The 23816-nt window shown below is 44.0% G+C and overlaps 1 protein-coding gene across 2 annotated transcripts in view; it reads left to right on the top strand.

The window, feature by feature from the left end:
• CHCHD3 (coiled-coil-helix-coiled-coil-helix domain containing 3) overlaps positions 1 to 20363 on the top strand; it is a 156881-nt gene extending 136518 nt beyond the window's left edge. The window contains exons 7-8 of one of the 2 annotated variants that reach the window (XM_034063411.1): positions 12356 to 12491; positions 19660 to 20363. In XM_034063411.1, coding sequence (XP_033919302.1) covers positions 12356 to 12491; positions 19660 to 19683 — 160 coding nt within the window. In that variant the 3' untranslated portion in view covers positions 19684 to 20363. Of the gene's footprint in view, positions 1 to 12355; positions 12492 to 19656 lie in introns of both variants that reach the window. The other variant, XM_034063410.1, reaches the window with a different exon arrangement.
• The last annotated feature ends 3453 nt before the right edge of the window (positions 20364 to 23816 follow it).

The following is a 23816-nucleotide window of genomic DNA, read 5'->3' as shown; positions in this document are numbered from 1 at the left end:
TGTAAATTCCTATCATAGTACAAGACCCATTTCTCAAGTCAGACCCAATCTAATCTATCATCATTTTATCATATAGTGAAAGAAATGAGGAAAGCAGTTATTCCTTTAAAACTTTCTTTGTCACTTAACATGGGTCCCACTTTCAAGCCATTTAGGAGATCCATTAAGCCACCAGGTTGCTCCTGTGCATGCATTAGTAACAGGCTCGGTGTAATATGGAACAGGCTTGCTATATCATGGACACGTTTATGAAGATTGATAACAGTCAAGGTTCAGTATTAACTTTTATTGTCAAACAGGCTGCAGGAGAAACTGCCGAGTATTGCTTTGCCTTTGATTTATGAAAAGGTTGCTGCATGAAAAAGACATCACAGAAAATAGCTCTGCTGGCAGGAGCATTATAAAATCAGGCTGTAAGTAGACCAAACAATAACTAGCTATAATTATGTTCATTATTGCCTCTCTCAGCTCTCTGGACCTTTGGTAGGGTGCTTGCACTCGCTGCCATGTTAGCTTTACAGTGGACTCACCTTTCCCACAAAGTGGGATGAGTATGGTAAGATGCCATCGGTCTGTATAAGCAGCAGCCCAAAAGGAGACCATTTTTGTTTGTGGCATGGTAGGAAAGAGGTCATTTAAATTTTACCTGCTTGTAGAAGTGATGCTAGGAGGAGAAGGAGGAAAGATCTGTGGAAAAAACATGCTGTTTCTGTTATCATTTGCATCACTGAGGTATTTTTGCCTATATTATTACTCTTTTCACATCTTACTCTTATCTGTAAGGGTAATTTCAGACTGTCATCTATTTAGACCCCTTAAAATGAAACCAAAGTTCCCAGCAGGATGTCAAGGATCCCCAGGTTCCGTCTGCAAATGGCAAGAATTATTGTCTTTCTCTTAGCCTGGTACCAGCCTTTGTAACGAGACGTGCCCCAGCAGGAGCAAGTTAGCAGCAATTAGCAGTAAACCTTCAGTGAGAACCAGTTGAAATCAAGTGGCATGACCTAACTGTGAAAGATTTTAGTGGTTCATCTAAAGTTTGTCAAACTTGAGATACTATAAGTTAAAAGCGCTCTGCTACCAAGCTACTGGAAGATGTTAGCAAAAAGAAATAGCGACTTAAAAATCATAGGGGATAAGGTTATAAACCACAAAGCATCAGAATGACTTTCTTAGATCAGACTGAAGTTCCGTTAAATAACCCAGTGTCTAATTAATGCTGCCAGAACACAGCAGATGTGCAAGGAGAGACCTTCGTAAGACCTTTGGGATATAGGAATGATGTTTCCCTACAATATGTTTCCAATAAGTAAGCAATGATGTTACCCTGCATTCTGGTCTGGGACCCCCAATACAACAGGGATGTGGAGCTGTTGGAGTGAGTGCAGAGGAAGCCATGGAGATGCTGCAAGGGCTGGAGCAGCTCTGCTCTGGAGCCAGGCTGAGAGAGCTGGGCTGGGGCAGCCTGGACAAGAGAAGGCTCCTGAAGGGGAGACCCCAGAGCAGCTCCAGTGCCTAAAGGGGCTGCAGGAAAGCTGGAGAGGGGCTTGGGACAAGGGCCTGTAGGCACAGGCCAAGGGGAATGGCTTGAACCTGCCCAAGAGAGGGGAGACTGAGCTGAGCTCTTAGGCAGAAGCTGTTCCCTGTGAGGGTGCTGAGGTGCTGGCACAGGGTGCCCAGAGAAGCTGTGGCTGCCCCATCCCTGGCAGTGCTCAAGGCCAGGTTGGACACAGGGGCTTGGAGCAGCTGCTCCAGTGGAAGGGGTCCCTGCCTGTGGCAGGGGGGTTGGAATGGAGGAGCTTTAATGTCCCTTCGAATCCAAACTACAGTATTCTGTGAATACTCTCTACCTTCTGTTGTTAAACTGCTTTCCAGGTACCATCATGTCTAGTATTAGTCTCAGGGAAACATCCATTAGCAGGCAATGAAAAATTATGAAGTAAAAAAATATTTAAAAATAATGAAAAGTAATGAAAATAATGAAGAAAGCACCAGTATTGTGCTTTAGAACTCATCACCAAGTCCAGTTCATTATCTGTTCATGGTGAAGGGTGCATTTTCCCTAGCAGGATGCTAAGAGGTCATTATGTTTTAATAGTTATATAGCACATTGTACAAGCACATTAAAACTAAGATACCAAGATATATTATAGCAAGGTCCAGTACCACCTTATTATCAACATGTTTGCAGGGTGATTATTACTCTCTGTGTGTATTTGCTAACACATTATTGTTGTTGCAGCCCAGCTGATTATATTGTATGGAAAGGGTGGCTCGCCACAGCAAGACCTGGGGAAGTGCATGTAGCCTTTGGTGCTTGTCAGGGTGAATCCAAGCCTTGTTTGTTAAATAACTTCATGCCCAAATGAAAAATAGGCATTTATTCTCCTATCTCTTAAGATTGCAACCTTCAATTCCCTCAAGTAATCATCACGCACAGGAGCAAGGATGCTTGAAGTGTTTAACTGTTGATTGCTTTTTCTGTGCGCTACTCCAACTTATAATATCTTAGTTTTGTGGTCAGTAACAGGCTTTTGGGCCTCTTATGGCTGAAGAAAACAGTTAAACTTATATTGCTCTAGAGAGTAATATTCGGATAATAATGTGCCACGAGGCAGCATCTTGTGGTGCTTCACGTTGAGTGCGGTAGTTGACCTTTGCTATAGGTGAGAAATCAGTCTTCTTATTAGAACACATTATATAGAACCTATATAAGGAAAGCTGGGTTTTTAGTGTAGTAGGGTAATGTGCTGTGAAGGTTTTATTCACACAGTTTTGGGATGACCATGTTGCTCACATGCTTACAAAGCCTGAAGTGACTTGTATAGCTCTTGGGAAATAAGTGGCAGCAATAAATCTGCAACGTGGTGTGCTCTCGTGTATTTGGTTTATGCTTCACATTTGGGCTTTTGGCCTTTATTTAGGTCTGTCTGTTCTTTTTGTGTGTGTGTCTGTGCTTTACACACACAGGGAGGTAACAGTACATGGAAAATTAACATGGCAGGAATGAGGACTTGGGGGTGTTGGTCGATGAGAAGCTCCCCATGACCCAGCTTCAGTGTGTGCTGGAGCCCAGAACCCCCCCATGTGCTGGGCTGCACCCCCAGAGCGTGAGCAGCAGCTCAGGGAGGGGATCCTGCCCCTCTGCTGTGCTCTGGGGAGACCCCCCCTGCAGCCCTGATCCAGCTCTGGGGCAGCAGCACAAGAGGGACGTGGAGCTGTTGGAGCGAGTGCAGAGGAGGCCATGGAGATGCTGCGAGGGCTGGAGCAGCTCTGCTCTGGAGCCAGGCTGAGAGAGCTGGGCTGGGGCAGCCTGGACAAGAGAAGGCTCCTGAAGGGGAGACCCCAGAGCAGCTCCAGTGCCTAAAGGGGCTGCAGGAAAGCTGCAGAGGGGCTTGGGACAAGGGCCTGTAGGGACAGGCCAAGGGGAATGGCTTGAACCTGCCCAAGAGAGGGGAGACTGAGATGAGGTATTACTGAGTTCTTTTTCACTTAAAAATCAGAAATACTGTGTTGTATTTTTACATAGTATGTAATGTTCATTAATAGAGCCAAGTAAACCTGGAACAGCAATGGTTGCAAACCACTGCATCAGCCACTCCTATGACGAATGTCAGCCAAAACATTAACTGTAGTTCCCAGACACTCAATCTACTTCATCATGAGCTTTAGCTACATCTAAGGAGAAGGGTTGATTCTTGTGCTGCTTGCTTCAGCCTAAATCTCCGTAGTGCCAAAAAGCCCCCGAAAGTCCTAATGGGAAGAAATGGCACCACCTGGTGCTGTTTGCCTCGATGATCTTTGGTCTGCTCACAACCAGCTGAGCCAGTGGAACCTTGCCATTCTTCATTAAATAATTTTGAGGGCGGAGTAATGAGGCAGAGCTCAAGTGATGCCACATGCAAACTCTAAAAATAATCTGTGATTTACATTAGGAGGCTTGGAATGCAAGTGTTGATATGCTGATCACGTCGGCATGGAAGTGGAGGGCTTTGCTCAGCTCAGACGGAGCACATTTGACTCTTGTGGTGGGTTTGGTTTGGGTTTTGTTCTGCTGAGTTGGACAGGCTTAGGAGTATCTGAGATCATTGATCTTTGTCTCTCAGCTTGCCAGACTTGAGAACTGGTTTTGATCAGTGCAAGACCAAGAAATTCTTTCTCTATATATGTAGAATCAGAATAATTAGGGTTGGAAAGGACCTTAAGATCCTTTTAGTTCCAAACCCCCTGCCCCCTATCCTGACAAGAACACGTCACACTAGATCATGTTATGCAAAACTCTGTCCAACCTGGCCTTGAACACTGCCAGGGATGGAGCATTCACAGCTTCTCTGGGTACCCTGTGCCAGCGCCTCAGCACCTTCACAGTAAAGAACTTCTTCCTCATATCCAATCTAAACTTCCCCTGTTTCAGTTTGAACCCATCACCCCTTGTCCTATCACTGCAGTCCCTGATGAAGAGCTCCTCTCCAGCATCCTTGTAGCCCCCTTCAGACACTGGAAGCTGCTCTGAGATCTCCACACAGCTTCTCTTCTCCAGGCTGAACAGCCCCAACTTTCTCAGCCTGTCTCCATACAGGAGGTGCTCCAGACCCTGAGCATCCTCGTGGCCTCCTCTGGGCTCATTCCAACAGTTCCATGTCCTTCTGATGTTGAGGACACCAGAACTGCACACAGTGCTGCAGGTGAGGTCTCACAAGAGCAGAGCAGAGGGGCAGGATCACCTCCTTTGACCTGCTGGTCACACTCCTTTTGATGCAGCCCAGGATACGGTTGGCATAGAGATCCATTACATGGCTACAATATATTCCTCGTAGATTAAACTGCTCCTTCCAGAGTTTGTTCCGATTAAAGATTATAATTGCCATGTTATTTTCCTCCACTGTAGAGACATGCACATCCCTCTTAGAAGTCTGAATTTTGTATCATTATCTGTGATTATTTATTTTAGTATCCTGGCATTCAGTAAAAACTGTTCCTTAAGTACAAAATATGTGCATCCTAAATTTGGGTAATTCCAACACGTAGTTCCCTTTGCAGCTGCAAGGACCAGCTGTGTGTAAGGTACATTTGTATAATAATATGTTGATGTACTTTGTATTTTAAGGGTTCCTTTGTTGTTTCGTTTTCAGGGAGAGGAATTTTGTATACAAATAGTGCTTTGGGATAATAAAAGTCAATTCAGGCCAATTTAAATCAAAGTATTCAATCTAATTTTGTCCATAGGGGTTGATGGGAGTCTTGTATTCATTTGATGACTTGCTCATCAAGCTGTTTGGAGTACACGCAGTCACAGCATGTCAGCTCAGAGGTCCCCCTTAGCTTACTGGGCAATGGCTAGGAGTGGGTATTTAGGAAACACTGTAAAAATAGGGGAATTATGCAGTGATACCATTTTGCCTTCCAGCAAGAGGTGGAGTGGGGCTTTCCTTAGCCAAACATTGTAGTTTGGTTTAGAATCTCTTGATGGACTTGTGTTACTATACAGTGACTCTTGTGCTACTGTATAGTTATCTTTTGAACCCACATGTTCTTATGATAACCCCAGTATCCTCTAGCAGTGAGTACCAGCTCTTCTAGGATTATAGGATGGTTTGAGGTAGAAGGGACATTAAAGCTCATCCAGTTCCAATCCCCTGCTATGGGCAGGGACACTTCCCACTAGAGCAGTATGTTCCAAGCCCCTGTGTCCAACCTGGCCTTGAACACTGCCAGGGATGGGGCAGCCACAGCTTCTCTGGGCACCCTGTGCCAGCGCCTCACCATGATTTTTTCATGTTTGGAAAGGATTGAATTATTCTGTCATTGTAAATACTTCTAGGAAACCTCCCTGGCTTCATCTCTTGCCATTGATAATTTCACAGATCCATCTCACATTCACTTGCAGTTGTCTTTCAAGCCTGATGAGATCTCGTCCTAATGTTATATCCTAAACATCTGAACATTTACCTTGGCAACTCGTTCATCAGTCTAATTAGGATTCACAACCAGAAAGTCTTTTTTCTGATTCTCATCCTAATGTCTTCCTGTTGTAAGTCCCAACCCAACAAGGGATTTAAGAATGTGCATAACTTTACACATGCAAATGTAGAATTACTCACTCCTTGAAGTTCTGCTCGTATTTATGTGCTCTGCCAGATTTGAGGTTGTAAATTCTCTCTGTTAATCTTAGAGATGCTCTTTCCTCCCTGAATGCAATAAATAAGTTGTTGCAATATAGGGAATGATTTTTACTTTGCTTACGCTACAAGCTGATATCCTGCCAATGGACCAGGTGGGAAATACTCCCTACATAAACAAAAAGCATCTATAAAGGTCAGTCGTACTATCTGCTGCGCTTTGTTGTTAAACCAGGTTTTTGTCCACCTGTTGAACTTGACTTAGTACTCTTCAGGCATAATTAAATGTCTGTTTTCAAGCAGAGTGTATGAATATGCTGGAATCTGTCTTTCCTCCTCATCTTCGTCCTTAAATTTCAAAGGTCAGAACGTTTGAAATAGATTTTTATTTGAAGAAGGCTGGGGGAGAGATGAAATAAATGGAGGATGACAAACATTTGCAATGATTTTGTCAGTGCTGGGATTTTAGGCAAAAGAAGCTAAAAATAACAGGGGCAATATTGACACTGGCCTTGATCTCTACTAGCACAAAAGATATGTGTATCAGCAGGAGGAATAAGTTGTATTCCAACTTGTGCAGAAGTCATTTATTTAGTATTACTGCACGTGTTTAGCATTCTTAACTGTAGAGCAGAAACAACTGTGGTTCTCTATCACCATTTCATCATGGATTCATTGGGCAAATTCTTTCCTTTACACCTTTTGCAGAAGTCACACTATGTACTCATGTGTAAATAAAAGCAAGAATCAGCTCCACAGTACTTGATCTTTTGCTGGCAGCACTTCCCACACGGTAATTCTGAGGGCTTTGTGTGGGCACAGCCTGATTATGGACTGCTTCATAGCATCACTTGTAGATATTCAGAACTCAGATCTGCAGTATTAACTTCCAAATGATTTTGAGAACAGAACCATTTGGTTTGTGCTTTACATGTTTCATAATGTGCTTTCAAGTCATCACCTACTTCATGTGCGAAGACAATGTTTAAAAATAATTTAATATAAGGAGAAAATTGATTTCAAACCTAAAAATACTGGTTGCAGTAGTAAGGACCTTCATTATCATATGCCCTTTTGTCCCACTATCTGTTCTGCAACTCTTCTCTGTTCTATGAACAAGTACTGTGTATTCACTCTGCAGTGATGCTTCTGGAAGTGGCTCTGTTTGGATGAGATACCCTTAAAAAAGGAATAACCCCCTCACCACCTTTTGTGTCAGGATGGAAAATACCACTGTCTTGCTGCTGCTCCAGACTTGTTGCTTACAATTCATCTTTGAGCAGACCTTCTCTTGAGGTCTTCTCAGCTAGGCTTATGTTTCGCTCTTGCTGACTCCATGTAAAGTATCTCAGACATGGCCTTTCTTGTCCATCTGCTTAGCTAAATCCATCACTACTCAGACTACCAGTTACTGCAACACCCATTTGCACTTTGAAATCTTGCCCCGATGATGCCTGTTGAAAGCAGTGTTGTTTCCTACCCTGGATTCACATCACCTCCTTTCATCCTGCCACTGGCTTCCCCATCGTGATCCCATGTAAGTCGCACGTCTTCACTTTTGAAGCCACATATGTCCCATTTGTCCTTCCATGCTGCTTCCAATTCTGTGTTTATTTTCTCTCTGACCTGTGCGTGATGCCACCTTCTATCCCTCACTCATCCACTATTCACACAAGCATCACATTTCAGTGTTTCTCAGAAGGAACTTCTGCTAGACATAGACAACATTCATTGATTTGCTGCCCACAAAAGCCTCTGAAAATCCTCTTGGTTGCTCACAAAGCACTTGAAAACAACTAGGCTGTTGTTATACTTGGTGGGCTGCCTATCATAGAATTGTTTAGGTTGGAAAAGATCTTTATATCATCAAGTGCAACCATTAATCCAGCAGAGCCAAGTCCACCACTAAACCATGTCACTAAGGGCCTCATCTACACATCTTTTAAATCCCTCCAGGGATGGTGACTCCACCACTTCCCTGGACAGCCTTTTCCAATGCTTGACAACCCTTTTGGTGAATAAATTTTTTCCCAATTTCCAGTCTAAACTTCCCCTGGCACAACTTGAGGCCTTTTCCTTGCCTGTTTTGTGATGGTACAAATTGCCTCAGTTTCCTTTTGTTTCACCATCTGTTTGCCTCAGTGTGTTGTTTTGTATCTTTGTGTGCATTATAAGCCCATTGAGACCAGAATCATCCTTCTTTCTTTGTTTTGCTTTGCATTCTCCCTAGTGCAGTTGGAATCTGATCACAGCGTGGCTCATCTACATCAGTAGGAGTAAATAAAACAGGTCAAGACATCATCTCCAGCACCCTCCCGTGCTGGTGCATTGGGTCTCATTGGTATCGCATTCATTTATAGGGGTTTGGTTTGGACCTAAGACTTCCCAGCACATGCTGGGGACTATCCCCAGTTTGCTGTTTGCATTTGGGTGCACTGAGCTGCTTGTTTGGAAGGGGAAGCAAGATTTCATGCTTAAGGGATGCAGGTTGTGCTGTATCGTGCTGCTTGGCCTTGGACCCAGAGGATTATCTCTGCTGTGTTTTATTTAGTAGCACAGAAGTAGCCTCAGATGCCAAAGGTCTCACAAATAAAACCAGATGCTTTTGATGGGTGTCAGCATTTTAATGAGGAATAAAATTAAACCCTGGATACTTGTGGCCATCTAATGGCACTCTGTTTTTTTTTGCCTTGCATGCTATTTTATCTCCCCCTGTATTAAATGACAATTGCCTCCAGTCCTGATCTGGTGGGATTATGCACAGCTGGAAACTCATCAGCGATTCAGATTCCTTCAGTCAGAGTGTCAGTTTTAGCACAAAACTTGTCCAGCTTACCGTGGTGATTTCCCTTTTCCTCTTTAGTAGACACTTTGTTTGAATGCCATGAAGGGGCTTCTTTCTCGGAGCCCCCAGGAGTACAATAAGCTATGCTCTTTGAGAGAGGCTACATGAGTACAAAGTTGCCTTCATTAAATTTTCCCTTCGTGCTTTAGCCTAGAATATTTCTCTTTAAATCACTCTCTCATTGTCTTTCGTGTCTTCATCCTCTTACCTTGATGAGATTGTGGTGTATCAGCTTGATGGAAAAGGTGGGGGTGCTGCTCCTTGGGGGTTTTCTTCTAGCACACACAACTATTCTGCTGGCATGCGAGGTGCTTGAGGAGCAGCTGGAAAAGGGAAAGCAGATCAAGGAAACTTAATAAAACCCCATTGTTACCAGTGGTGCAAGGTGCGGATCAGACCACTGCTCATATTGACTCCAGCCAAGGAAAGCATTTGAGATTTCACGTGTGTGGGTTCTGTAAGGTGGTTATTGAGTTGCACTGGAGATGAAGGTGTGTTCAGGGTTCCCTGGTTCACTCCTAGGGTGTGTATTTTACCTTCGGTTTAGTTGTGAAATTCCTAAGAAAATAAATAAATAGAATTGTGGGACAATTTCCCTGCCATATATCCCAAAACCACAGCTCTCTCTCTCTGGACATGGGATAGTCCAGGGAGGGGATGTCCTGCTTGAAGCAGGGTCAGCTCTGGGAGCAGACCAGGTTGCGTTATCCATTCAGGTGTTTAAAGCTTCATGTTTTCACTGTAGATTCTATATAATGAATCTATGATTCTGTGATAATTGCTGGTTTTGTACTGTTGACTTACAAGGTTTTTCTTTAAATAACGCTGTAAAATGACCCTTATTCATAGGAACTTCAGAGAAGTTCCCTGTTAGGTAGGTATTTCGTTTCCCTTTTGAGGAGTTTCCTTGCTGTTGGCAGCTTCTGACCATCCATCTGAGAGTCCTGTCATCCATCACCAAACAGAAATCAATCACAAAGCCTTCGGTGAGGTTACCATAATGCACGATGCAACCTTCTTTCCTGAATGGGAGATCTGCAACACGTGGTTTATGGCCATCTAATGTTAGACACTAATCTCATTTAGTGTTTTCCCAAAAGTGCAAATAGTGCATTAGGGTAACGTAACAAGCACAGCAGATCGATACGGAAACGGTGCTCTCCTTCAACAGACTAATCCAAGAAAATGGACTTTGTTGACTTGAAGGAAGTGGCCCTGTTTGCATTGACCTGCATTGGGACTGCCTGGAAGGACAGGCAATGGGCTGAGAGCATGTCTTGAAAAATCACATCTAAAATGTCATGGTATGAGAACAAGTAACTGTGGGGCAGGAGATGATGTGTCTTATAGGGATCTGGTATGGTTGGCAGCATAAAGAGTCCATTGAAGCATTCAAATAAAGGATAATACATGGACTTGGAACTATCACTAATGGCATGGTTCAGGGAATAAAGCAATCAAAACAGCTCCTTAATGTGGGTTTGAGTACTCCTCTTGAAATGGCTTTGAATACATTTTATTGAGTTTATATAGCAAAGTGTCCAGCCGCCCATTTCCTTCCCCCTTCTTGTTTATAGAAGAAGTCACTTTAAAATGGCTTGTGAATAAAGGCACAGCTAGATGTTCTGAGTGTATTTTTTGTTAACTCACGGTCTATTCTAGTGGTTTATCAATCCAGACCAGGCTTTCAGGCATTTAAAATGAGCTCTGGTTTAGTTGGACCTGAATCATCACTACTGTAAGTCTTAACATCTACAAAGAGCGTACATGGTGCTTCCTCTCTTGCTCCATCCCGATCCAGACCCCTCCGTAATCAGTGTGCAGCAGTTTATGGTCATACATTTTGATGCCTGCCACTCTTTTGAAGTGCTTGCTGATATCAGCAGAGGGGGGATTAAGGGAAAATCCTCATACCTGAGACTCTACAGAAGTTTGATCAGAAAGTGTGTAAGCACCTGGGACTGCATTTGAATTCTGGTTGTCACAGACATAGGGTAATGAATGAAAAGAGTAAGAGGGCTGTTTTATATAGGTACATACTGTAAAATCAAGGTGACTTAACGTTCCTTTTCCTTAGTACTACATCTTGAGTGATTGCCAAGACATCAGTTCCCCTAAGGAACATCATTGTGCTTCGCCTTTCACTGTCTTACTGTAGCAGCGATCTGCCTTGGCAAAATGGGAAGGAACAGAATATTCATCCAAGGATGCTGTAGCTGATGAGTCTCAGGGCTTTTTACAACCTTATTGAACTAAAAATAATGCGAGCTGGATGTTAAAGCAGCCACTGTCAGGCTTTCCTCATAGGCTAAATGGGAAGATGTAGTTCACACACATAAAGCAAATGGTTGTTTTGAAGGCATAGGAACTGTAAATGGTTCTTTAAATTTTCATGGAGTTTTTTCCTGCTGTTGAAATATTTTATCCTTGATGTGAGAGGGGTTTAACTGTGATTTGAGTGTCTCTTATAGAAATCAGAACCTCAAAAAGTATTTATAAAGTAAATGTCCTGTTAGCTTTAAATTTCAATCGACTTCTTGTCTCTGAAACACTTCACCACCCCCTTCCTTTTGAAATAGGGAAGTATTGATTCCCATTTTAATTCTATGGCACTACCAGTGTGGATAGCGTTTTATGAATTAATGGAAATCACAAGATCTTTGTCCAGAAGAGATTGGATTTTACAAGGCAGACTAGATAAGTTTCCCTTCCTTTGGCTTATGTTGCAGGCAGAAAGTGTACTGCACTAGCCAAAAAGGTGGTAAAAGTAATGAATCCATACAGTGAATAGACAGAATTCCTAAATAACTTGCACATCTGGTGTCAGGATTAGAACTGAGGTGATGGGTGAGGAGAATGCACCAGAAATAGTGACTGTTTTCAGGTCAGCAAAAGTAGATGGTGAAATTAACTGAAGGTAGCAAGGGTTTTGTAGTCTCAAGGTCAGCCCAATGGGTGATTTCCCTTCTGTACAGGGGCAATATTTAATAAGTAGCAACATGATGTAGTTGTAGGGCTATAGAGGAATGAAGCTTTCCTGTGCTTCTGTGACTGTCTTAAAGGAAGGTGAGATCAGATGTGCTTTGTCATTGCTTCAGTGTGTACTCATATGAAGTTGGATGCTAATTTTCTCTGCCAGCTGGAACCTGACTGCTGCATCAGGAGGACACTTGTGGTCCTAATAGCCAGACTTCTGCAGCTCATGTTGATGTTTGCATCAGATTTCACCCACTTAAACCCAACTAGCTCTAGAAACAGCCTTTCTTTGTTATACTACAGTGTTTTCCTTCACTATTTATTTCCCTTCCTTAAAAAAGTAAACCAAAAGAGTTGCATCTTTCCTGAATTCCTTTTGAGAAGGAAACCAAAAGGTTGTTTTCTGTTTCCCCAGGAGATACCAGACTCATCCTATCTGCGCTGATCTGCAGGATAAGATTCTTCAGTGTTATCGACAGCACGCTCAGGAGACCCTGAGCTGCTCTGCCCTGGCTAACCAGTACCTGCACTGTGTCAATCACGCCAAACAGGTGAGTTAGAGATACTGCCACTGAAATAATGATGGGATGAAGAAGAGAGGAAGACTATGGGAATATCTGATTAGCCCTTCTTATGTGTTCCCAGTGTGTGTGTGTACGCAGATGCTGGGTTTCCATCTCTTCCCTTGGGAAGCTGTTGTGTAGTGCAGTAGCTGTCACTGTTGGCATAATTTTCCTAGTATCTGCAGTTTTAGCAGTAAAAAAGATGGGATTAAACTACATGGTGCTACTTGTCACAAGTATGACAAATGGATGTCTCAAACTAGATTGCTCACCAGTTGGAAGCCTTGACTTCTTTCATGTTGATGACACTTCATCAGGAACTATAGAGATAGGACAAGGGGGAATGGGTTCAAACTTAAACAGGGGAGATTTAGGTAAGATACAAAGAAGGAATTCTTCCCTGTGAAGGTGCTGAGGCGCTGGCACAGGGTGCCCAGAGAAGCTGTGGCTGCCCCATCCCTGGCAGTGTTCAAGGCCAGGTTGGACACAGGGGCTTGGAGCAGCTGCTCCAGTGGAAGGTGTCCCTGCCCGTGGCAGGGGTTGGAACTGGATGAGCTTTAAGGTCCATTCCAACCCCAACCACTCTCATTCTGTGATTCTGTGTAGGAGATAATGGTTACATGGCAGTGCTAAAGCTGTTCTTCAGCCCACAGTAGTTAATACATTTCTGCAGTGCTATTACTGTTAGTTCTTTGTTTATACAGTCAGTGTACTCCTTTTTGCACAAGCAGCCTGGCTGCATTGGCAGTCTGGAAGACAAATTCAGCTACCAGCTGTAGTGTGGCTGTTCTCCGAACACTGCAGGATGAGGACAATTTGTCTGGCTGTCTGGGCAGCTCTGAAATCACTTTGTGATATTAAATTTTGCTATCAGTAGTGAGAAACTTAAAGAGAATGCATGTGATGACAAATAAAAGTCAGTGAGATCACCCTGTCCTTTCAAAGTCATTTTCTTCAATATATCCTTTGTCAGTACATCCTCCTGCCCACTTGTTTATGTTCCTGAGCTCCTTCATTTATAGAATCATAGAATCAGCGAATGGTTGTGGTTGGAAAGGACCTTAACATCATCCAGATCCAACCCCCCTGCCATGGGCAGGGATGCCTCACACTAGACCATGCCACCCAAGGCTCTGTCCAGCCTGGCCTTGAACACTGCCAGGGATGGGGCAGCCACAGCTTCTCTGGGCACCCTGTGCCAGCGCCTCAGCACCCTCACAGGGAACAGCTTCTGCCTTAGATCCAGCCTGAACTTCCCGTTTCACTTTGATCCCATCACCCCTTGTCCTATCGCTACAGTCCCTGATGAAGAGTCCCTCTCCAGCATCCTTGTAGGCTCCCTTCAGACACTGGAAGCTGCTCTGAGGTCTCCATGCAGCTTCTCCTCTCCAGCCTCCCACATCTCCCTGCTTGTGGAAATCTTTCCTGATGTCCCAGCCTGAGGCTGTCTTTCAGAAACCTACAGACCCTTTACATGAAGTTTGGAACCATGGTTGAGCCATGCTAAGATGCCCAAACATGAGAAGTCCAACCAGCTTTGTTAAGGTGCCTTCCTTGGGCACAGGAGCTGTGGCTCCAGCTGGAAAATCTTGTTCATCCCCTTTTCCCCTACACTGTGCAGCTCCTCATGACCTTTTGAACTGGATTGTTTTCTTTTAAATTGAATCTATTCCATTAATTCCTATGACAAGTGCTAACTGGTTAGGGTTAGGGTTAGAATTTATTTCTAAGTTTTCCTTTTGTGTGATTTTTGTATTCCAGAATCCAGTTTCAAGATACTTGGGTGGGTTTGAGACATCATAGATTAATGACCTGTGAATAATACTATGTCCTTACAAAGTCGATTAGATTTACACCATGACTTCCATAGAATCATAGAATAGTTAGGGTTGGAAAGGACCTTAAGATCATCTCGTTCCAACCCCCCTGCCATGGGCAGGGACACCTCACACTAAACCATGTCACCCAAGGCTTCATTCAACCTGGCCTTGAACACTGCCAGGGATGGAGCATTCCATCATCTGAAACACTAATTTATTGTATTTATAATTTGTATTATTCTTTCAAGTAACTGAAAAAGATCAGCTTAATGACATTACGTGTTCAAGCTATAACTGTAATTTGTATCTGATAGGGATTCCTTCAGAAGACTGTGATGAGGATGAATTAATTCATGTTCAGAAGGTGCAGGAAAAGGAAATTGCATAAATACGAGTGTTGGGGTTTTGAACCCTTTTAAACACCTTTTTTTTGTTGTTGAAGATCTTCAACCAAACCTGTCAAGTAGTTAAAAGTGTTCCCTAAATATTTATTCTTCTCTTTCACACATGCTTCAGGATTAGAATTCAGAGAGGTTTCTCTCTTAGGATAACAGAGAAAGAAAAGCCTTTTATGGTGGATACATTTGCAAGCAGGAGCAATTGTTTTTCATCATGAGCATCAGTCTTTTCTAGCTCATCCTCCATGTGTCGCAGCCGTAATTGTAGTTATTGTTACTCACTGATTGCCCAGAAGTCCAGACCTAATAATTGCTAGATGCTGTTATAAACTGCCTCAAAATTACCTTCTCTGTGTGCTTGGCTGGAAGTGGGAGAAATAGCAGAGCCAGAAATGAAAAAGTTAACTGACACTGCCTACAAGAAACAAAGAGAGAAGAAAATTTGCTAGAGGGAATAGACCAAGATATTGAAAAGCAAATAAGTTAACTAATCCGATTTCCTGGCGCTGAGGCTGGGCACTTGTGCTCAGGCTGAGCACATTCTGTGCCTTTCATAAATTGAATTTATTGACTCCCCTTTCTTTCCTATCTTGCTTATAATTATCTCACCCTCTCTTCTGTATGCTCCTTATTTCTCATCCTGTTGGTAATCTCATGTCTCTATCTGTCCTTTTCTCCCCTTGTTAGAAAAGCCCAGAGAGTTGTTAATTCAGAGGAGTTTGACACATTGTTGTATCTTCACTTGAGATCTTTTCCCAAAGTCATGAGAAGCCAGTGAGATAAATTAAACTCCATTATTAATGTTTGAGTTTTATTCTAATAGTAATGGAGAGAAAAACTTACTTAATGGAGCCATTAAGGGGAAGATATTAGGGTTGTCTGTGGCATAGATTTGTGCTCCCACTGCTGAAGTAACTCCAGATTCAGTCCCTGCACTAATACAGACTATCCAGTGGCATTTTAATCACTCATCCTGGTCTGCTGCCCACTGATAGGGAGGAGGTGGCTGTTAAAATACCATTTTTCTTTCCTTGTTTTGTTTTTCCCTGGGTGACAGAGTCCAAATTCAGATATGGAAACACAACTAGTCTATACCTTAATGAAGTCTGAGCAGCATTTTCCTATTAGACCTCTGAATTCCAGAGGGATGCAAGTCTCTGCAGGCAAGTGAGATTTGAAAGTACTTCAAAGAATGATACCAACAGCTTCTGGTGTTTGACAGCTACAAGATGTTATTGCTCAGCCTCTTCAGCATTGTTTCAGCCATCATTGTAATTTGTAGGATGGAGTGGTCCTTAATCATGCATCCTAGTCAGAATAAAGCCATTATTTTAGCCAGTTTTTTTACTAGAGACCATCTTCTACTCTAACAGAAGAAATATGTGAAATCAGAGCAGCTGAAAATACCAAACTGCAATGCAATGAAAAGGCCTTGTCTTTAATGGCCAGTATTTCATAGAGTCATAGATTATGAATGGCACCCCATGCCAGTGCCTCACCATCCTCACAGTAAAGAACTTCTTTGTTACATCCAACCTGAACTTGGAATCATAGAATCTTTTAGGTTGGAAAAGACCTTTAGGATCACTAACTCCAACCATTAACCCAGCATTGCCAAGTCCACCACTAACCCATATCCCTGAGTGCCACATTCAATTATAGGATCAGAGAAAGATAGAACGGGTTGGGTTGGAAGGGACCTTATACAAGTCGCTGGTCAGTTCCAGCAGCATCCTTCTTTCCATGATCTCCTCTCACTGGGTTTAGGTGTCTAGACAGTGACCATTTCTGATATGGCAGGACAAACTTTCCCAAGAAGAGGGCTTTGGGTTTCTGAGGCCTTAAAGACCACTTGTCCCACTGCCTTCTCTTCCACACAGCTTTCACAAACCAGCATCTTCCAAGCTCCCAGCTGTACATCCTGTCTTGGTATTACCCAAAACACAACATGACAGTGGCTGGAGCTGTTCCAAGGAAGAGCCTTCGTCATGAAACATCCTGCCCTCATCATCGATCTGCTTGGGTGCCACTAAGAGAGAGTTGAGTGCATGTCCCTGAAGGGTCTGTAAGCAGCCACAGCACCAACAGGGAAGATGAGTTAGTGAACTGCAGCAGGATGCTCTGCCTGAGGTGGAAGCATTCCTGAAGAGCACAGACATTATCCCTGCACAGGATCCTAGCAGTTGCTTGCAGTGCACTGGCTGGAGTGATGCACAGACAAGAATGTAACTGCCAAAGCCACAGCACTGTCATACTTTACGTGCTGTGGGGTGGTTTATTTGAAGTTTCCTGGGACAAAAGCAAAAGCAGCACTGCTCCACCACGCTACCTCCTGCATGACAAACAGCACAAGAAGCAGCTGTGACCTCTCCTCCCCTCACAGGCTGCAGTCATGCTGCTGTATTCCAGATGCTTCACTCTGCTCCAGGAAGAAAGCACTTCTGATACGACATGAGCAGAAACCTCTTCTCTAGAGTCAGACTCAGTACATGCAACATCTTCCTCTGTTTCAGTTTGAACCCATCACCCCTTGTCCTATCACTACAATCCCTGATGAAATGTCCCTCTCCAGCATCCTTTGTAGGCCCCCTTCAGATACTGGAAGCTGCTCTTACTTCTCCACGCAGCACTACCTTTATTGAAGGAAGTTTATTATGGAAGAGTCAGACCACGTTCCCTTCATTGGTGTTGTGAAAAAACACAAGGAAAATGCTTAAAATACATTAAGTTCTTATGTCATCAGGAGTCAGCAAAGAACACTAAAAAACCCCAAAACACGTAGAGAAAACCAAAGCCCTCAAAGATTCCCATTTGTCTAAAGATCAGATTTTGTGGGGAGAAATACGTGTGTGATGAACAAATCTCTGTGATTTCTTTCCTTAGGATACTAAATAAAAGTAACACAATTTTACTCAGATCTTTGGGGAATTTCCTACCTTAACTTCTGCAGTGTTAAATTTATGTAAAGTTAATATTCAACCCAGTGGTGGCTTCGAGCAAGTTCTGTAATAGCACTGCGAAAAAGAGGAAAGGTAAAGTAGCCTTCATCAGTTTTACAGCAATCTCCATGGGGATGCTGTCAAACTGAGCTTGGAGATTTTGTTAACTAGTACAAGTTTCCCTTATTTTTCTCTGTAATGGCACCTAGGGAGCATAAAACCAACTCCTTCCATTCTGTCAGCGTGTACTTCTCCTCCGTGGATCCTGGGGAATGTTGTGATCAAGGGGACATTCACCATCTTTTCATGTGCACTCTTTCCTGCTCCTTGGCACACCTCTTAATCCTTGTAGAAACACTCCTTGATCTACTTGAATGGTTCACTGGGTTATTTATAGTAGTACTGTGAGGATTTGGTTGAAGACATACATGAGAACAGGCTTTTTAGCCCCTTTATTTCTCATTTTCCTAAATCCTAACTTCTGTGACACTGACAGCTCAGTCCAGGCTGGCAAGACTGTGCCCTGTCTGGTCAGATACTGCTGCTCAAATACCCAGATCAGCCTTTTTAGGTCTCATATAGGACTTCATGGTTTACATTTGTGTTTGCTCCGGACATTTCCAAATCCCTTCCTATCATTTCTTGTTAAGAGACTTTTATGTCTTCCCCATTTTATGGATTTTGTAGGAAGAACAAGAGATTGCTGAAGCAGCTCTGCTCTGGAGCCAGGCTGAGAGAGCTGGGCTGGGGCAGCCTGGACAAGAGAAGGCTCCTGAAGGGGAGACCCCAGAGCAGCTCCAGTGCCTAAAGGGGCTGCAGGAAAGCTGGAGAGGGGCTTGGGACAAGGGCCTGTAGGGACAGGCCAAGGGGAATGGCTTGAACCTGCCCAAGAGAGGGGAGACTGAGCTGAGCTCTTAGGCAGAAGCTGTTCCCTGTGAGGGTGCTGAGGCACTGGCACAGGGTGCCCAGAGAAGCTGTGGCTGCCCCATCCCTGGCAGTGTTCAAGGCCAGGTTGGACACAGGGGCTTGGAGCAGCTGTTCCAGTGGAAGGGGTCCCTGCCTGTGGCAGGGGTTGGAGCTGGAGGAGCTTTAAGGTCCCTTCAGTGCAAACCAGTCTGGGATTCTCTGATTCTATGCTGATTGCCTCAGTCAATGTCATAGTCCTCCAGTGAACATAGATTGCCTCCAGCCTGCTTTTACTGCTTAGCTTGACAGTGTCCTGCTAGATCCCACTGTCTGTTCTCCTTAGTGATCTAGACAAGCAGTATCCATACCTGTGCCCCATTCTGCAGGCCCTTCATTTCTAGATCATGGCAGTATGATTCTCTTAGTGGAGCCTTACATATTGTTCTTGCAAGTCTGCGTGTTCATCGTAGAGGCCAGGACCTCTCTGGAGTCAAGACCTTAATGGCAGAGCTGTCTGGTGTGGCAGGAGGAATAACTCTTGGACCACTTGTCAGATCTTTACTTTAGCTCTTGGTGTCTGTGCATGGGAGGGAGGTGATGAAGGAAGCGTAAGGTCAGTGCAACATGTTCAGACTATTGAGCTTTTGGGTATGACTCAGAACACAGGAAGGAGGTAGGTAGGGGAGATACTTAGCGTTCTATGACTTCAGCATATAATTTCTTGAGTATGTAATTGCTCGGAATGGGCTTTATCTTATTGTAAGGTCAGGGGTTTTAATTTCCATAATAGCCAATAGCACTAGAGCTGTGATAGCATCAGGATGGATGAAGAGGAATCATTACTGCAACTCTACAAGTCTCCAAATGGCTGGCTTGTGGATTCCTCAGATAGCTTCATTCTGCTCCCGTGACTTGTCTGTATGATGATGTGTGTGTTGACAGGGTTCCTTTTTCCGCATTTTTATTTAAGCAATTGCAAATCCTAAATAGGAATTGTAGCCAAACTTCAGGGAGTCTCTGGAATAAGTTTGAATTACTGAAATATGTGTTTCTCCTTCTCTCTTCCCCCCTTCCCTGTCCGTTTTCTTAGCAGAGCATGCTTGGGAGAGGAGGATAAAGGCATTGTCCAAATCAAGCACAAGACCATCAACTAATTTCAGCAGAAGAGCGTTTTTTACCCCGAGAATGATACGACAGCCCATTTACAGGGCAGGCCAATAAAGAGAAGAACTGGAAGAGCCATTTCAAGAGCAGCAGCCATCACGGCTCAATCAGTGTGACCATTTGAAAAGCCAAGACCTGTATCTTATTACATCAGAAATCACAGAGCCGAAGATACTGTTCAGTCTTAGTAAAATCCACTTAGTGGTGATTGAAGGAAGGAAAAGAAAGGAACCTTTCACCGACCTGAGAAAGGGGAAATATCCTTCAAATGCTGCTATTTTGTTGTAGAATCTCCTCTAAAACTCTCTTGTCAAAGGCACGGGTATGTAACACTTGGTGTGCCGGGATGTGGTGGCACTTTGTGAGCAGGTCTGCCCCGGCTCCTCACTGTACAGCCTGTTTTCCTTACCGTGTATCATGACTTAAACTGTGCTTTAACTTATTTCACAAATCATGTCACTAAATGAAGTCTCTCCCCAGGCCTTCTGCTGGAATGATGTTAATGATCCAACACTTAAGATGTATCATGGCCTTTATTTACATGAAATGATTCTGTTGTGCTCCTCGGTCCCATCAAGTACTGACGAATATGCCTCACTCTGTACCAACAATAAATGTATTTTATGCACAAGATTGATGGTTCAGTCTGTCTCTCTTTCCATTCCTCAGGGGCGGATGGTGTTCCCTCTGCTGTGTCAATCATGTTTCACCAGCAGATGTTATTGACAAAGCTTTAGAGCATAGAACTTCTCTGCATAACCAACCTCAGTTGCAGGAAGAGGACTGGCACAGAACTGTTTTCCATCACAGCAACCTAAAAGGATCCCACGTGATAGTGTGCTGTGATTCATGCACCACAAGTTTCCTTCCTTGAGAAGTGAATGAAAGGGCATGGAGTGCCTAAACCTGCAAAGCATCTTCATGCAAGTACCCAGTGTGATTTAACTGGGTTTATTCAGATACCAACTGCTGCGTTCATCTTACCCAGCAACCTTAGAAAAGATTTGATCTGCAATAGTAACAGCATCAGTGTCAAAAAAGCAATGTGCCTTCTGCTAGTTATTTACCTCTTCTGTATCTTTAATTGGCCATGTTGAACTGCATCCCACTATACAACTGTGAGTGCACCTGTGGATCTCATTTAGGCTGTATTCACAATATTGCCACCGACTCTTCTATTCTCATTATCAACATGCTTTGTGAGCACTGTTTAATTAAGGGTTAGTTTTTATTCCTACAAAAAGAAGCTGGGCTTTTGTACCTGTAAAGCAACTGTAATATCAGGAGGAGAGGAAGATCTTGGAGTTCAACGTCAGGTGCCAGGTAAACTGCTTGAGAGAAGTAATAGGGACATAAGCAACGTGTTTACATGGTGCTTGCTGTAATGTTTACAAATCAGCTAACTCACAAATTCTCCTTCATAATGTTCTCTTTTGTAACAGAGAGCCAAGGAGTTGGCAGATCCATCCTTGCCAGCCTCCGAATTGGCAGCACAGTGCAGCACAGAGGAAAAGCAGATGTTTTTAAGGCCAGATGACTCTGTAAAATCAAGAGAAGAGCTATGTCGGGAGGGAAGGTCTGTGTTACTGCCAAATGTTTATTGGTTTCCCATCCTGACAGCCTTGAGCAATGGGAGTCAGTCTTGCTTTCTTTGTTCCAGCTATGTTTTGGGCTTCATTTGAGATGTTGTGTTCTTTAAACATCTTCTGTATCATAAATAGTAGCATCTCTGGCATGTGCTGCTTGAGCTTGGGGGGTGCTGATTGCAACAAACAGGGTATAGGCTTTAAAACCATCCCTGCTGTGGACAACTTTTGCCTTTAGAGCAGCAGTTCTGAGTAGACTGGAGCTGAGGAACAATTCCTGCCCCACAGGGTGCTCAGGCATTGGAACAGGCTGCCCAGGGCAGGGCTGCAGTCACCATCCCTGCAAGTGCTCACACCCCGTGGAGACGAGGCCTCAGTGCCATGGGTTAGGGGTGGCCTTGGCAGGGCTGGGGAATGGGTGCACTGATGATCTTAAAGGTCTTTTCCAACCTGGTTGATTCTATGGTTCTGTGAATGTTTCTGGGATGAGGTTCTTCTTGCCACCTCTTCTGTCTTTCCCATCCCCTCCTTCTGAATACCTGCAGCCTTGTCCCTTCATCAGTCTTTGACTTCTTTCTTCTTGCTGGCATGGACTTCAAGCAGGACACTGTTCTTTGGAAACAGAGTCGAGAGGTGATGTTGGATGCTTCTGCTCAAGGAAGCACGAGGTCTGCCTGAAAGAGACATTTGGACAAGGGCCTGTAGGGACAGGCCAAGGGGAATGGCTTGAACCTGCCCAAGAGAGGGGAGACTGAGCTGAGCTCTTAGGCAGAAGCTGTTCCCTGTGAGGGTGCTGAGGCGCTGGCACAGGGTGCCCAGAGAAGCTGTGGCTGCCCCATCCCTGGCAGTGCTCAAGGCCAGGTTGGACACAGGGGCTTGGAGTAGCTGCTCCAGTGGAAGGTGTCCCTGCCTGTGGCAGGGGTTGGAGCTGGAGGAGCTTTAAGCTCCCCAGAAACCTAAACCATTCTATGATTTGCCATCTTGTGTTTTGCACTGGTCTAATGATATTTTAAACCAACTGTAAAATAAGCAAGTTTCATAGAACCTGAAGAAGCCCAGCAGCAGGAGAGTCTGCTGATGGTTTATGGTACTGGGGGAGAAGGGGGAAAAATGCTGGCTCTAGCCTGTTCTGGACAATGTTCTTCCTCTTCCAGCCAAGACTTAACCTTGTAGCTGCATTTCAAGACTGAAAATCTTTGAAGTTGCCCATTTTCCTCTTTTTCTTTAGAATGGAAAACCTATGGGGATGTCTCCCTCCTCCTCAGAAACAACCAGATCTAAGATTACTCACACAGTGAGAATTTGAACTCATCTTAATGGATCCTGCTCTCAGAAGGGATGATAAGGGAGGTGTTCTCTAGGGACAACAGATGAAGGCATGACACTTGGTAGAGACTCATTTCAGATGTTGTGGTTGGTCATTGACAAGCTCTGATCAGCTGTAACCAAAGGGTGATTTCATGTGGGGTTTTGAAAGCAAAAGCAGAACTGGGACAGCTAAATCAAAGCTTTTCGTTGTTCTTCACTCAGTGTCTGTGGAACAAATCACAGGTCTTTCACTGGTGTCATAATAATCACTGCCATCCTACTCTCCTGTAATTTACTCTTTCAAATGTGAGACTTCCTTTTCTCTGGAGTGGTGTTTGTCTGGGACAGGTCACCTTGCAGAGCTGGCTTGGGGCTTTTTCACCTATTGGGATACCGCAGCATCACAGATTTAAGCAGGTATTTGGAATTAGCTTTGCTATGAAGATGACAATGATTTGGGATATATTTGCAGCTCAGATGGTCACTGCTTTGTTCTCTTCTAGATCCTGTGCCCCTTTTGAGAGATTCTGAAGAGGTGAATAGGGTTTAAGGTGGACTCTGATGGAGTTATATGACATCTCTCAAGCTAAAGAAAGAAGTGACATGAAAGGCAGCCTTGCCCTTCCCTATCCTTTCTGTTTTCATGTCCTAAGTAACAGAAATTCTAGACAATATTCTTGTCTACAGATTACTGCAGGGTCTCCCTCTCACCTGCAAATGCTGGTTGGGTTTGGGCAAACTGAGTATTTCTAGTGTTTTTCTTATATGCATCCTTCTACTCTGAGAACCTGGAGATCCCTCGCCCAAGACAGGGTTCATCGCATGCAGTAGGTATGGCCAGGACAGAGGAAGCAGCCTTGCTTCCCAAATAGCAGGGAGAGAGAAAGCAGAGGTGTGCTGAGAGAGTCCAGTGTGCTGACAGAGCAAGAGCGCATGGTGCAAGGTGGCTTCATCCTGCAGTTCATGAGTCCCATCAGTGCTCTAGCTCCAACATCTCTCCAAATGAAATCCTCCACAGGTCATGGTCAGCATTAATGAAACAGTTTGTGTTCATGCTTTAAAAACAATGACTTTTCCTTAAAGAGTTGGGGGCTGTTCAGCTCTGGGGCAGCAGCACAAGAGGGACGTGGAGCTGTTGGAGCGAGTGCAGAGGAGGCCATGGAGATGCTGTGAGGGCTGGAGCAGCTCTGCT

Source organism: Melopsittacus undulatus, chromosome 5, assembly GCF_012275295.1.
Source record: "Melopsittacus undulatus isolate bMelUnd1 chromosome 5, bMelUnd1.mat.Z, whole genome shotgun sequence".
Taxonomy (NCBI): Eukaryota; Metazoa; Chordata; class Aves; order Psittaciformes; family Psittaculidae; genus Melopsittacus; species Melopsittacus undulatus.
This window is presented reverse-complemented; position numbering and strand designations above follow the sequence as displayed.